Below are 15,374 nucleotides of genomic sequence, written 5' to 3'. Positions count from 1 at the left end.
AGTTTATGCGCTGGCCTTTTGGAACAGCTACACCATGGAGATCCAGATGATGCTCTCCCTGATGGCATTTAGGAAGGCAGTAAAGATGGAGCTTTTCTGCAGAGCTTTTAATTAATCTCAAGGATTCTTAATGAATCTTGGGCATATCTGCTGTAATTTGCATGGCAGGGCTTATATGGTTAATACATTGGGTTTGTTTTTTAATGTTTTTTATGGATTTTATTCATATTTACAAACAAATCCACTGGTGTCCTTATGGAGTCAATGGAATATAAGGATTGCAAATAAATACATAACTACATTAAATGATAATATTGACAAAAAATAGGACCGTATTTTAGTTCCATTCAATACTCTGTGGCTGAGATCATGGTGACTGCCTAGAGCATTGAGATAATAGAGCCCAGTTTCATCAAAATAAGAGCTTAGAATTTTTTTTCTGCTTTTTTTTTTTTTTTAGTAAAGAACCATGTGTGTGTGACTGTATAATTATATATGAACATTATTCTGTAAGGAAGAATGATTGAAATATGCAAGTGGAAATATTCAGTCTACGAATAGGACATCTTATTTTGGAGGTAATTAATTCTAGTTACTATTTCAATCGCTTTTTACTTATTTATGTCCTGGCCCCATCCCTTTTTGGATCATGACTTCTGAAAGCATGTATACATACCGTATATATGCAAATCATACACATACACCTATATTGGAAAAAATATGAACTGTGTAGGATTGTTTTTAGCTCGGTTAACTAAGGAAGCTAAGCATTGTGTGAGATGACTGAATGTGTATATTTTTTCCTATTTATTCTTAGGGGGCATTGTCTTATATTCAAAGTCATCTGTCTATCAGGCAAGTACAATAGATTCTCAGTCCTGTAGGAAATTAGGAATTGATTTGAGTGTGTGCTGTGGAGACTAGCACAGTTTGTTTAAATCAGGGGTGTACAACTTTTCCAAAACTGAAGGTTGTGTGAATAAGTTGGGCCCCACATCCCATAAAATACTGGGGTTGAGGGTCTGAACTGCTAGCAGTCTTTGGAGACCTCAGTGGATTGGCTGGACAGTCATCTTTCGGGGATGGAGTAGCGAATCCTGCAGCGTGCTGGGGAATGAGCTTGATGACCTCTTAGGTGCCTTCCAACTTATGATTCTGTGATTGCATCCAAGGAGGCTTTTGTGTGCTTTTGCTCTGAGTTCACAGATGAAACAGAAGTGGAAGCACTTGAAGTGTCTCCTACCTCTGTTAGACGGTCTTTCCCTTTTGCCAAAGAAACCCACCTCTGTCTTTCCAATTACGGATAATTCCCAGGTCATTATCCAATCACTTCAAAGAAGAAAACAGTGAAAACCATCTGCACAAAATACAGTTGGAGTTCTGTCGCTGAGATCCCAAATCGTGGCCTTCAGAGGCAGGGGGGACTTTTACTGGTGGGAGAAAGCTGAGGAAGCCCTCTCTCACGTTTCCACATAATCTGCAGCTTCCAAGAGCGTGACTCAGAGGAGATCCCCCAGTAGGTCTTAATAGTGGGGCAGGTAGTGCCCCAGGAAAAGATGCTCCCTCAAACAGGTCTGGGAATTATGGTATAAAAGCGAACATTAATTAATTTTAAAAAGAAGAGTTGCTTTGCCTGCTGTGTTGTGGCTCACCAGATCTCACCAGGCATTGATTGTCAACCTGTCTTGGAAGCTTAAGTTCTAGAAATCGTTCCTTTCCTTTCTCCTCCTTCCCCTTCTCCTTCTCCTTTTTCTTCTTTTCTTTTTTTTCTGTCCTCTCCCCTTTCCCCTCCCCTCTCCTCCCCTTCCCTTCGATATGATTCATAGGCTACTAGAATCAATCCAGCCTGGATTTGTTCACCTAGTGCTTTAGATTCTGTGCTTGCACAGCTGTCACTCCACGTAGAGAATCATGATTATATACAGTCTGGGCTATGGCTTACACATCTAGTTTTTGTGCATGCTGCATACTGAATGGGCCATTTGACTTCTTCAAAAGCTCCAGCAGCTTCTGCAGGCTAATCTACAGTATATCCTTCTTGCATGAATGTCAATAGTTTTCTATCAAATGTAGATGGGGATCCTATGACCTTCTAGGTGTTGCTGGACTACATTTTCCAGCATCTATCACTGGCTGCTATAACTTGAATTTCAGTATCATCCGGCAACTCCAGATTCTCTAGCACTGCTGTATGTCAAAGAAGCAAACTATAATGGGCTGAGCTTGCATGCTACACTAACTAAAATAAGGTTGGCTAATTTGTGGTTTAGTGTGTTGGGCAAATCTAGGCAGCTAAGTTAATTCTGTTAATCATGGTTCAGCAAGTCATGGGAAAACATGTTATGTGAACATAGCCTCAATATTTAGAAGTAACTAGGTTCAGATGAAAATCAGCAGACACAGGAAACGTTAAGCATCCCATTCTCCAACTCGCCAATGTTGTTTCTGCACACCTATTATCTTACTCCAGAGTTAATGACTGCCATGGGGGTTGGTGGGTCAGATGTCATTATTACTATAATTTCATAGAATCGTACAATGTATATACATATAAAGAATATTGGAGATCCCTATCTATTGCAGGAATCCACTCTGTAGCATCCCTGAAAAGTGGCCATCCGGCCTCTGTTTAAACATCTCCAGAGAAGGAGGGTCTAACATCCTGGGATGCATTCTGTTCCATTGCTGAATAGCTCTTACCACTAGGAATTTTTTCCAGATGGCCACCAAAGTCTACTTTGTTGTAATTTAAACCCCTTGTTTCTTGTCCTGTCTTCTGGAACAACTCTGAACAATTCTATTTTTCTACATGGTAGCTCTTCAAAGAATTTACATTTAAATTTAATAAATTTTTAAATAAAAATGATTAATAAATGTATTAAAATTATTAAATTAAAAGGTTACATGGTAACTCTTCAAAGTATGGAAAAGCAAGGACATCAGCCTGGCAGCTAAATGCAGATTAGTCTAGGCACAAAGGAAATCAACTCATTTGAGCTGTGGTGTGCATTCCTTGGTCAGCAAAGATGACAAACAAGCAAAGACTGGAGTGTATAAAACCAGACATATTGCTGGAGAGCAAAATCACAAAATTCAGCCTTACTTATCTTGGCTATGTCATGTGATCAAACTCATTGGAAAAAGTTATGCTCGGAATGGTCAGCAGTAAGCCAGAGCATAAAACAGCTAAAAGAAGCCATATAAGATCAGAAAATGTGGAGAGAGATGGTCCATAAAATCGCTGAGAATTGGACACGATTGAATGGATGGATTCATCAGCATCATCAACTCTTCAAATACTTGAAGAGAGCCATCATGTCTCCTCACAGTCTTCTCCACGCTAAACATCCCCGTGCCTCCAACATCCCTTCATAATTTCTTCCTTCCAGGCCCCTTAACATCCTAGTTGTTCTCTGACGTGCTCCAGTTTGTCAATGGCTTTCCAAAAATGTGGATGCAATAAGGCTGGTGTGGTCTGATCAATGCAATACTGAGAGGAATGATGACTTTCCTTCATTTTGATACTAGACTTCTGTTGATGTGACCTGGGATTGCCTTGGCTTGTTCTGCAGCTGCATCTCACCATTTTCATCTAACTGTGGGTTGCTGCAACTGCTATTGTACACATGTGTACGTGTGCATGCTTTTGAACCAAGTCACAAATCATGCATCATAACTCACAATGGCTAAGTTCATGCATTGTATTTAGCCATAACTAAGTCAGCCAATTTTTGGTTTGTGTGAACTAAATAAGGGTGTGTACATCAGAGAGAGAGAGAGAGAGAGAGAGAGAAAAGGAGAGAAATAAAACACCTTTTGCTTCTTCAGACTTCATATTTCCTCAGTAAATCTGCAATTCTTACTGAGAGAGCTTTTAGAAGGGAGCTGAAACAGTGGTGAGGACATGTTTGTTTCAGCTGGCTGGTGATATTTTGTATCAGTGAATAATGTCATGCTGGGAATTGAACAAATTCCTCCCCACCCGCCAGAGAAAACAGGAAAATTGGGGTTGGGGTGGGGGACAAGCCCACATAAGCAAACACAGGGGAGCCAGAATTTGCATCACACTGAGAAGACAGAGGTAAAAAATGGAATAACAATGAAGCTTTAGAGTCTCATCTGGGAATACTTTATAATTTGAAATCAGATGACAGGGACCCATGAATAAAAACAGCAAACAATGAGGGAAAAAGACATATTTTCTTTCTGGGGAAGGGGCGGATGCATTTCTTACACTCACATTCACTCTCTAAAGTATTGTTTTTCGAGCTTGGCAACTTGGAGATGTGTGGACTTCAACTCCCAGAATTCCCCAACCAGCATGCTGGCTGGGGAATTCTGGGAGTTGAAGTCCACACATCTTCAAGTTGCCAAGTTTGAAAAACCCTGCTCTAAAGCCACAATAGTGGTTGCTTCTAGAGAAAAAATATTCTGAGAGAAAGAGAAGGTGTATTTCTGCAAATCACCATTCTCATCCCACCCAACAAAGTTCCAACTAATGTGTATATCTTGTATTCTTTTTTAAAGAATACACCTTTAGTCTTCATTGGTACAGTCAGAATATATTCATAATTTAAAACTGCATATTTCACATGATCCATGATGGAGTTAGGATTGCAGCCATGAGTTATATGGATGCTGAGGACGGGGAGAGCATGTACTTCATCTGGGTGCCCCACGCTGCACCCCTAAAAGACCACGCCTGCCTACATAGCCCATTAGCTGAATCAAGGGCACACCAGTCTAAACTTGGCAGGTCAGAGTAACTCTTGATCAAGATGGTGACAGCTCTTTTTATTCACTTCTCTGCCAAACCTCTTCTTACCTCTCCACAAACCTTACTGATGGTCAGCCAATCTTGCGCATTGCTTTTTAGATGTCTGAGCCGTGGATCGGTTCAGAAACATTGGATAACACCTCAAACAGCAGCTTAATTTATGTAGAGGGAAGCCAATGTCCTGGCAATTGGAAGAGGCTCCTTCAAAAGATGCAATCTGTGTTTACTTCAAGATTCTTCTTTTCTTTACGTGATCTGACTTGGAGGGTAAATGTGCAAAGCACTTGATTTCTTTGCCTCAGCAAAGCTCTGAGTTTTATGCTTGAATCTGACACAGTGTTAATCTCTTTAGTTAAACAAGATAAGCAATTACCCAAACAGGTCCATTTTTCTGTGGAAACCATAGGTTACCCCAAGCCTTGATTGTGTTACTCCTTCTTATCATCCCAGCAGCAACAGTGTTTCAGAATGTTAGACTATGAATGTGTTCAATTAAAAAAAAAAAAAAAACTAGCTTATGATTTCATCTCATTTATTTGGTGAGCACAGCAATCAGGTTGAGTACAGGTACAATTTGACACTTTGCTTATATTCAGAACAACAAACTAAAGAGGCCAAGCGCTAAACATTACAAATAAAAAATATGGATACATACAAGACATGTAGAAAGGGGCACATATAGAGCAAATAGAAAATAGGCTAGTAAATTATTTTCTGGGTTCATTTTGGCCTGCACCAGAATATTGCCTTCAAAGAGTCTATCTGTCCCTGAAGTCCCTGAAGTCTTCCAGATGTGTTAGACATCATTATCTATCATCCCCAGCCATCATGGTCAGGGTTAGATGCTGAAGTCCAACCCACCACTACGTGATTGTAGAGCCTGAGTTCTAGTTCTCCCTTAGGCATGGAAACTGGCTGGTTGACACTGGACCAGTCACTCTCTCCCAGCCCAACCCCCTCACCTCACAAGGATGTTATAAGAGGAGGGCATCTTATGCATGCCCCCTTAAGTTGAACAAAATCAATTGAGTCAATCAATCAATCCATCAATTTTCTTAATCACTTAGTCTTTCTCCACTCCTTTCCACCCAAATGGAATTTCCACAGGACGTAATTACAGAACCATTTTCTTGGACCAGAAGGAAGGACATTTTGTAACTGGCAGATTGGCCAAAGATAAGGCCACAAGTCAACCATCTAACTATCTTGGATATGCCCATTTCCTGGACTGGACAGCTCCAATGCTGGGATGAGTGGCTGTCTAATATTTCCTTGGTTCTATCTGGTAGTTCTTAAGTGTTCAGAAAAGTGTTTGAAAACACAGAGGGAAAGAGTGAAATAATTTTTAAAGCATGTCTCTGTGGGAAAGGATGCCTGGCAAATGGCCAAAGACGTATACCTTTTTTTCCCTAGCCAACTTCTCTTCCTCTTCCATTGTAAGAGGCGCAAATAAAATCGGTGCGAAGAGATCGGCAAAGTTGCGAACGCTCCGCGCAGCCCCCTCGCTCTCTCACCCGAATTCCTGGGTCTCTGCAAACGAACTGGCTCGAATGAGCCCGCCCACTTCTCCTGGCCCCTCCCACTCCCCGTCATTGGCTGGCCGATTTCTACGAAGGAATTTAAAAAGGAGAAATAATGTTCGTCCGCTTAAGAAGCCAGAGGACTGCCGGACGCACCTGCTCTCCCGCTGACATGCCGATCTTCCGGGCTGTGGCTTCTTTCGGCCTCCTCCTCTTCTCTCTCCAAATAAGCCTTCCCGCCGGGCGAGGCTGGCAAGTGCTTAAAAACGATGCCACGGAGCTCGTCCCAGGCTTTCCGGAGAAGACCCTGGAGGCAGCGGAGGAGCCAGCGCAAGCGGCCTCTGCCCAGAACGAGAGCGAAGCCATGAACAACCGAGCCCAGCAAGGGGAGAGGAATCCCCAGGTTTCCTTGGGAAGGATGGGTAAGACAATTCAAGCCATCTCTCCCCCGCCTCCTGTGCGCTCAGTTGACTGCTACGGCATGAGAAGAAATTCTTTTTCTGGAGAACAGCAAACTCCAAGGACACTGGTTTCTGCAGATCAGGATGGGCCAACTAGTCCAATACTGATCAGCGAATGGAATTCCTTCCTTCCTTCCTTCCTTCCTTCCTTCCTTCCTTCCTTCCTTCCTTCCTTCCTTCCTTCCTTCCTTCCTTCCTTCCTTCCTTCCTTCCTTCCTTCCTTCCTTCCTTCCTTCGTCCATCACTTGCAGCTTGAAGTCCTATGCATTCAAAACAGGTACTCTCTGCCACCCAATTTATAGCTACTTTGAAAGGCACTTGGTGGTCCCAGATGGAAAGCTCTCCACCAATCGACTGGCCCTACACAGCAATGTTTTCAGCCTTTCTCTCAGGAACTCAGAGAGGCACTTCCTTCTCCAAATTGTTTCCACAATGACAAGGTAGGCTGGACCGAGAGGTAATGAGTAGCCCAAAAGCTGCAAGGTGATCTTCCCTGGCTGGGGGTGCAGTTAAACTTTCACAGGTCCTAGTCCAACACTTGTAACTACTCATGACCAAGATGACTGGTCCATCCTTGGGATGGCTATCAAGGAAGATGATGTTATCTGGAGCCCTTGTGGAATCCAGTGCTGCACACTGACCACCTCCCCTGCCATCTGGAAGCATCCATGTGTTTAGGCTTGTAATGCATCTTTGCCCTTTCTAATTTATAGAACTCGTTGCTACCAATAAAATGTCATATTCTCCTTGCCATCCCTCCTAGCTTTTTGTCATCATTTTTCCTTCTTTTTTCTTCCCACTCAAAAACCCATTTGAGGTCCTTGCAATATGCAATCCAGCTCATTGACTTCTGAACATCACTGCTAAGTGCTGTCCATCTGGAAACACTCTTATAAATGACATTGGTGCTACCTTACTTTTTCCTCCTGAGATTGCTTGGGGCAAAGGCTGCGTTTGCAAGGTGATCTCCTATCCAGGCTTCAGCTAGACTTAAATCAAATTAGCACAGATGTGATTGCAAGGAAGGTTGCAATGCCTTCAGCTCATACTTTTGGACCATGAGGGTCCATGTAGTTTCCCATCCAAGTGTGAGCCAGATCCAGACCTGCTTTGCTTCAATATCTTTCTTGTCTTCAGCCTACTTCATGTCTTGTGTTTAATTGGCCATGTTCTTTGTGAGGGTTGAAGAGCTCTGGGTCTGCAAATAAGCTTTCCAATTCAATCATCTAGTCGAGTGCTTTCAGTCACTGCTTTTCTGTAAAGTCATTTTTATATCAAAGGCTCTGAGCAGCTTTTGTTTTGATCAGGTTTGTAAAACATACAGCCAACTTTCTGATATTGTAATAGCCCTGAACCCTGGTCCAGAGTGTTCAGTTTCATTACAAATGCCTCTTCCAGTGACTGTATTGTGGTCAAGGTTTAGACATTCCCTTAAAGCAAAAGGAACATTATGTTTCCTGGCTGCCCACAAGGAGGGGTTTTTTTGGTGCCAGGAAACTTCCTTTTTCTTCTAGATATTTTTACAGTTACTTTTGATTTTGAAATGCAACTATGACATCAGGATAGCATGCATGTGCATAATTTCCAATATTTTTTCCTAATGAATGTAATTGCTTTTATTGTGTCATTTTTAATGTTCTAAATAACTTTTTATTTTGCCCAGAGCTAGTGTTCTCATACACTAGCTATCTGCCCTGGGATATGATGCAGAGTTGTGTTCACACAACACACTAAGCCCAAAAAACTTGACAAATGAATGGGTGCATGTTCACCGGGTGACGGATATTACCTGAGGTTTCTGCCCTACTGGGTTATTCAAATCCCAAAGCATCTGGAATTTCTGGACTTTGTAACCAAGGCTTGTCGGGTGTGACTGAGTCCAGTTTGTATAACCCCAAATGGTGGCTGGAGTATATGGTCACATTTATGTCATTTTCTTAGCAGCAATGTATACTGTACATGGTTTTTCAGTGTCTTCTTCTGGGTGTTTTGTTTTGTTTTTGTTTTTTAATTTCCCAGTCTAGCATACAGCTCCAGGATTTCCTGTTGTCTCCCATCCAATAACTAACTGGATCCAAACCTGCTTAACTTTTTGAGATCTGCCACTTGTAAATGTATACTCTAGCCTGCCCCTTGATAAGTTAGGCTGGGGAACTTAAGTTGTTCCCTCAACTGTAACTATGGAAAATACCAGCTGTTTGTCCCTAATTTTTTTCTGGTAAAGAGAAATATCTCAGAAGCAAAGACCCACAGATGGCGTCTGTTTGAGAACAGCTCTTGCTCTTTGACCAAGTAGGTTGATGCTTCCTAGATATCTAAACTGCAGGGCTTGGAAGTTGTAATCAAACCTTCTGATAATTCCAGGAAGGGTGGTTTGCCAAACCTGTCAGCCAAATACTGGGCATTACAGGGTGTGAAAAATGTCAAGGGGTGGGTTTGTGAAAATTAGTTGATTGCAGAGAAGGATTTAATTAGGAGTGACAGGGGATTAGTGGGTCCTTTTTCAAGGTGTACAGTGCTGAAACTAGTTGTCAGCCCTTCAATGTAGTCCAGACAAGAAGCACAAACCATGAGTACTAACACTACCTTTATTATAAGATTACAGTGACAGAATCTTGCAAGTCTGAAAGCATCTCTCCCTTCCTTCACTTTTACATTCCAGAAAACTAGGGAAGGTCCCTTCTGAGATGCTTCTCCCATCCCTTTTCCTTCTGTGGACATTTTGCATGATGGTTGTCTACTCTATGGCTCTTCCTCTTGTCTCCCAAGGTCATTCCCACATACCATTACATGAGTGTGCCAGTTGTGTCTAAAACCTAGGCATGGTGTGCTTTGGGTAATTTTAAGGTAGTTTAGAATTTGGGAGTTGTAATCCCAGAACCACCAAAGGGAGAGGCTGGTAGAATGCATAAATTCCTAATCCTGTCTCAGACACAAGAAGGTGGCTGTTGTGTAGAAAGGAAATTCACATCCTTTATTCCAAATCAGCCTATTCTGTTCAGTTAGTCCTTATTTGACTGTTCCACCTGGAAATTTCTCTTTGGGGTTGTAAAACCCATCACATGCCATCTCCGAGGTCAGTAGCAGAACATCAATCCAGACAGAACCCCTTCTTAAACTCCAGAGAATTTATAGTGCATCAGTAAAGATTTCTGCCTTCCAATGGATTACCAGTTGTTGGGCAGCAATGAAGTGACTCGGTACTCTGAATTACTTAAATTATGCTGCAAAATTAGAAGAAAGCCTGAGATAACTCAGAAGTAATTCTTTACGGGAGTGAAAAATCAGATTCAACTATTTCTTCTACTACACAGCATAGATTCCCAGTATGGGAAAAGTGCAGTATGGGTTTTGCATCAGATTTTTGCACTAGGCTCCATGGATTCAAGTAAAATTAAGCAGTCATGGGCTGTCAGAACCACTTGGCTGGAAGTGCTGGGGAATGACCCTCAGACTTTTTGAATGCAAAGCACATGCTCCCTCGGGTTTCAGGAGGGGCAATTTTATCACGCTAGAGCAGTGTTTCTCAACCTTGGCAACTTGATGGTGTGTGGACTTCAACTCCCAGAATTCTTCAGCCAGCCAGCCAACCTTGGCAACTTGATGGTGTGTGGACTTCAACTCCCAGAATTCTTCAGCCAGCCATGCTGGCTGAAGAATTCTGGGAGTTGAAGTCCACATGTTATCAAGTTGCCAAGGTTGAGAAACACTGCTCTAGAATGTCTTCTAGACTGGGCTGCTCTTTCAAGGCATAGGAGGCTGGCTTCTTTGGACCTGTGTGCCAGCATGACCAGTCAATCAAAATAGCCAGAGGGGCTTGGCATCCCTGCATCTCCTTTTCCAATCTGTCTCTGATTAGACTTCTACTTCCTGCTTTTGTCAAAAGAGGAAAGCAAAGACTAGCCTTCCGGAAATGAGTTTGAGCAAATGTCTGGAATGTTTGTGATAGGGGAGGCATTCATTCTCTTTTTCTTCCACCCTCTGAGTGTTTTCCTTTTATCAATGAATCTGTGGGGCTGGAAACAAAAATGTTCTGGTATACAAGGTTTTGGTTCAACTGCCATTTGCCAGATGGAGTTATCAGAAAAACGCTGGAGAGGGTTTTCCAATATTGCAGTAAACACATCTTCTGAGAGATCCAATATTAAAACGTCAAGGGACTGTCATGGAGGTACTTGCATGTTGATCCTCTGACATGATTCCCCTGCTTAGAATCTGCTCTATCACCTCACTGTTACCAAAGTCTTCCTGTACCCTGGAAGCTCTTGAACTTCAAGGAAACTATCATTGGCTTCGTTCAAAACAGATTGTTTTGAATTTCAGTCTGCTGAGTTGTAGACTTTTTTAGACATGTAGCAGGACAACTCTATGTCTTGGCTGACTTCTGACCTTTGCTGGAACAACACCCACTTTCCTCCAATATTTTGGGGCCAATCGGCACTTTGGAACTTTGAAAGCATATTATGGGCACTTTCAGAACATGGTTGCCATGGTTGATATGGCCAAAAACAACAACAAAACTTCATATACCAGAAGACAAAGAAAACATTGGGCTGCAGCCAACTGACTATTTTATATTGTAAGAATGCCTTTAGAGCAGTGTTTCTCAACCTTGGCAGTTTGAAGACATATGGACTTCAACTCCCAGAATTCTCCAGCCAGGAAGGCTGGCTGGGGAATTCTGGGCATTGAAGTCCATACATCTTCAAACTGCCAGGGTTGAGAAACACTGCTTTAGAGTATAGGTGCAGCTGAGTAGCATTGTTGATAATGCAGGTTGTGTCTGAGGTCAGTGCTTTGCTTTGCAGCATCTCTCATTAATTTTTCTAATTAAAACAATTTTTTTAAAAAAGTAATCAGATGGAGGAAAAGCCTAACAGGTGCCAAGGAACATATTGGCTGGCACGTGGGTTGGCATATTGTCAAATCTGGCCCCATGTTGGAGTCCAGGCGCTAAGACTTCTTTGACATTCTGTCAAAAGTGTTAGATTCCTATTTTGGATCTTGCTGGAACCATGTTTCTATTCCTTAAGAGCTCTCCAAGGTCCTGCAAAGACCCAGTCACAAGACTGGGAGACCAGAAATTAATTTCTAATCTGATCCACTTCAACTTGCAGAGAAATTCTAACCCCTTGCTAGCAACCGGCAGCACTAAAGTCCTTCCCAACATCTAGATGTTTTGGGGTTTTTTTTAAGTGCTAGAATTACTTTGTGTGCTTAATAAACAATCTGGGCAGTTGGATTCTCTCCCTCTGTGGCATAAGAGGGCTCCAATAGGCTTCAGTCCAATAAATTTTTTATTTATTTTCCTTCCTCCATAGAACCTTTGGAGTTCAGCTGTCGTGAAGTGCATTCCACCCGCTACGTCACCAGTGGCCTGTGCCGCAGCACCAAGCCAATTAAGGAGCTGGTATGTTCTGGCCAATGCCTGCCATCCCATCTCCTCCCCAATTCAATTGGCAAGGGGAAATGGTGGCGGCAACATGCCATGGATTACCGCTGCATCCCGGCACACAGCCGTCCCCAGCGTGTCCAGTTAGCCTGCCCCGGCGAGGATATTCGGACTATCAAGACCAGAACCATCACCTCTTGCAAATGCAAACGGTACACCCGTTACCACAATCGTTCTCAGCTCAAAGACTTCAGCAAGGAGACCACCCGGCCTCAGAAGAACAAAAAACCTCGCCTCCCCAGGGCCAGGGGCAGTAAGGCCAACCAGCCAGAGTTGGAGAACTCCTACTAGATGGAGGCTGTTGGTGAGACCCCAGCCCAGAAGAGTAGAGATTTTTGCCTCACCCACCCTCTCTTTTTGATGGCACTGGGATCAAAATGGGACCAAGTGAGGGGAGGGCCAAGGCCCTCATGGTGGCTGTCCCAACCAGAGGTTCAAAACTGATGTGACCGAAAGCTATCGGATTTGGATGAAAGCTCCAAGGGGGAGGGAAGAATTCAAATTGAGCAGGTGGTAGCAGTTCTCAGTCTGAAAGCAGAGTGACTCGGAGATTAGTAGAGGGTTACACGGTCCATAACATTGAAGGGAGAGGCAAGCTCTGTGCACTACTACTTTTTCCAAGACTTCTTTGTCCTTCCTTAATGGACAAAGGACTGGCATCTCTCCAGCAAAATGGCCAGGCATTTGTGTAGAATAATGCAACCTTGCCAGCTCCCTGTCTTTAAAACAGACTTCCCCAATCTGGTGCCTTCCAGTCATGTTGGGACTACATCTCCCAGAATTCCTTTCCTGAAGCTGCCGGTCTCATGGCATCTGCCAACTCCAGGGTGGAGAGGGCCATTTTAATACTTTGCTGCCCTGGCCCTTTGCTTCCTTCTGGATTCTCTATGATGGATGGTTGCCTACTGTGCTGTAGTATTGCCTGAACTATAAGCTTTGTTATTTTAAAATGAAACATAGGCAGTTTAAAGTCCCAACATAGTGTACAGATAGTGTTAGATGTGCTGATCTGTACAAAGAGCTAACTTTGCAGAGGCATGCAGAAGAAGGAAGAAACAAAAAGACTGAGGAGGGGAAAAAAAACCTTGAAAAAAATCAGGCACAGTTAAAGGGAGGAAAGTTTGTAGAGTAGCTCAAATGGAAAAATATCTGGAAAGATTACCATCTTTAAATTAGCATCAACCATGGATGAAAGCAGAGCAGGATGAAAGAAGCCATGAGAATTCTTCCTAAAGAATGCTTTGGGCTTAGGCTCAGTACCATCTCTGTTAAAGCAAGGGTGGTGAGACCTCCAGATATTGCTGGACTTCTCATCATCCCTGGATCTAAATGTGCAAGTTATAACAGGGGAAGTTTGTAGCCACAACATTTGGGGGGCCCTAAATGGTTTGATGCAGGCTCTTGGGGTTTAATATAAGACAGAACTGAGCTGTGGTGATCTCAGAAGTGAGCCTGGAGCATGCACAGAATATTTTCTTTCCCCCAAACAGGGATCATAAACAAAGAACCCTTATTCCTGGGTAAGACAATGAAAAGATGACTGTGAGGTTAGTAGGCAGGCAGGCAGGCTTGATCTCTGGCATTTCTCATTTCAAGTCATAAGACGATGGCCTCCTATTTCATGCATTCCTGAGTAAGCACACAGGAGAGTTGAAGGAGCATTTTGCCTGGCAGAGGATGGGGTAGGGGATGAGAAAAGCAACATGGCAGAGTGAGTCTCACTGGAGCATTTGGGGCCGCTTCATTCTTCCATGGAAGTGGGAAGAAACAGTCATGGACTGAAGACAATTCCAAAATTAAACTGTTGGTCAGGTTCAAGTGGGAAAGCAGTTTTTACTAAGTTTTTATCAAGCTTTAAAAACATTTCAGTTCTGGATGCTAATCCTGGCTATATGCAACTTTGGGGACTGTAAATTGCTCAAAACACTCCATGCATTTATGGCTCAGTGAGGCTTTGGATTCCAGTAATGGCCAGTGTGCTATTCATCTCTTTCTGAATGCCTTACAGCTCATTCAGACAGAGATGTGATCACCTCCCCCAAAGCCTAACAGAATGTTATGTCCAAAGACACATTCTCCTTTAAAATCCCAATAATATCAAAGATGCTCAGGTTGCCTGCCTGGAAAATGTTGCCCTCAACTCAACTGTTCTTCCCTCACAAGGGGTCATTGATAGATATGGTTCACATACCACAATAAGCCATAATGTATTTTTTTTAACTTAGCGTGGCGTGTGAATCCAGCCATGGCAGGTTGTTAAAACCATGGTTTATGGAGCAGCATATTATGTGAACCGTCAACTATTTTTTTAAACAAATAAACTATGATTAAAAAGCATGGCTTAGCATGGCTTGTGAACCAGGTCATACTATCAGGGCACTATTTTGGGGCTAAGTCACATAGTGAAATTTAGCTTTGTTCCTAAAAGAAAGAATGCCTTCCTTTCCATGGCAGCCTCTACATGTGTTGGAATATGACTTCAGTAACCATGTTGGATGATGGTGATGAGAACTGCAGTCCAACACATCTAAAGGGCACCAAATTGGGGAAAGCTGAAGCGCTTAGAACAGGAGTAAACTATTTGTGACACTCCAGATGTTATGAATTACAACTTCCAATATTTCTTATCATGCCATGTCTTCTCTGGATGCTGGGAGTTTTAGTTCAGCAACATCTGGAAGCCACAGGTGGCTTAAGCCTGGTTTAGAGAATGATGCCTTCTCTTCCCATTCCTTTACTTAGTCAACTAAGCGTCACCTATGCTTTTGAGCTTATGCTATTGGAAAAACTGCCACCAGTCTTTGGGTGGTACAGATGTTGCTAGATACTGCCAAGTTGCAAATTATAGTAACAGTCCAACATTCCGCATCTGACTCCACCCCTTCCCAATTGCTAGACTCATAAGATGCACAGCCTTTTCTTCAACCTGAATGGATGTTGTTTCCAGTGGAAGACGTGGCAATGAAAAAGTTGACTTCTCCAAGATTTAAATAGCATCTTTATTTATTTCCTTGTAAAAAGTATTTATGTTCTTTGACTCTGTCTTTCATGTAGCCAACTGGGCAATTCTGTTCCCATGATATTTAATCTGAGGTTTCAGAGTTATTACAGATATATTCCTAAAAATAATCAATTAATAAAGTCATGTCCATGGAAAAGATGTC

General features: G+C 42.6%; 1 protein-coding gene across 1 annotated transcript; it reads left to right on the top strand.

Annotated features, from left to right (window-relative positions):
* The first annotated feature begins 6,448 nt into the window (after positions 1 to 6,448).
* Positions 6,449 to 15,358, top strand: SOST (sclerostin). Its single transcript, XM_007428570.3, has 2 exons — positions 6,449 to 6,719; positions 12,080 to 15,358. The coding sequence occupies exons 1-2, from the start codon at positions 6,470 to 6,472 to the stop codon at positions 12,499 to 12,501; spliced, it is 672 nt and encodes a 223-aa protein (XP_007428632.1). The 5' UTR covers positions 6,449 to 6,469; the 3' UTR covers positions 12,502 to 15,358.
* Positions 15,359 to 15,374: the final 16 nt, after the last annotated feature.

This window comes from Python bivittatus, unplaced genomic scaffold (genome assembly GCF_059951505.1).
Source record: "Python bivittatus isolate LINGU-HERP-01145 unplaced genomic scaffold, Pbiv_v1 ctg000410_np1212, whole genome shotgun sequence".
In the NCBI taxonomy this organism is placed as follows: Eukaryota; Metazoa; Chordata; class Lepidosauria; order Squamata; family Pythonidae; genus Python; species Python bivittatus.
This window is presented reverse-complemented; position numbering and strand designations above follow the sequence as displayed.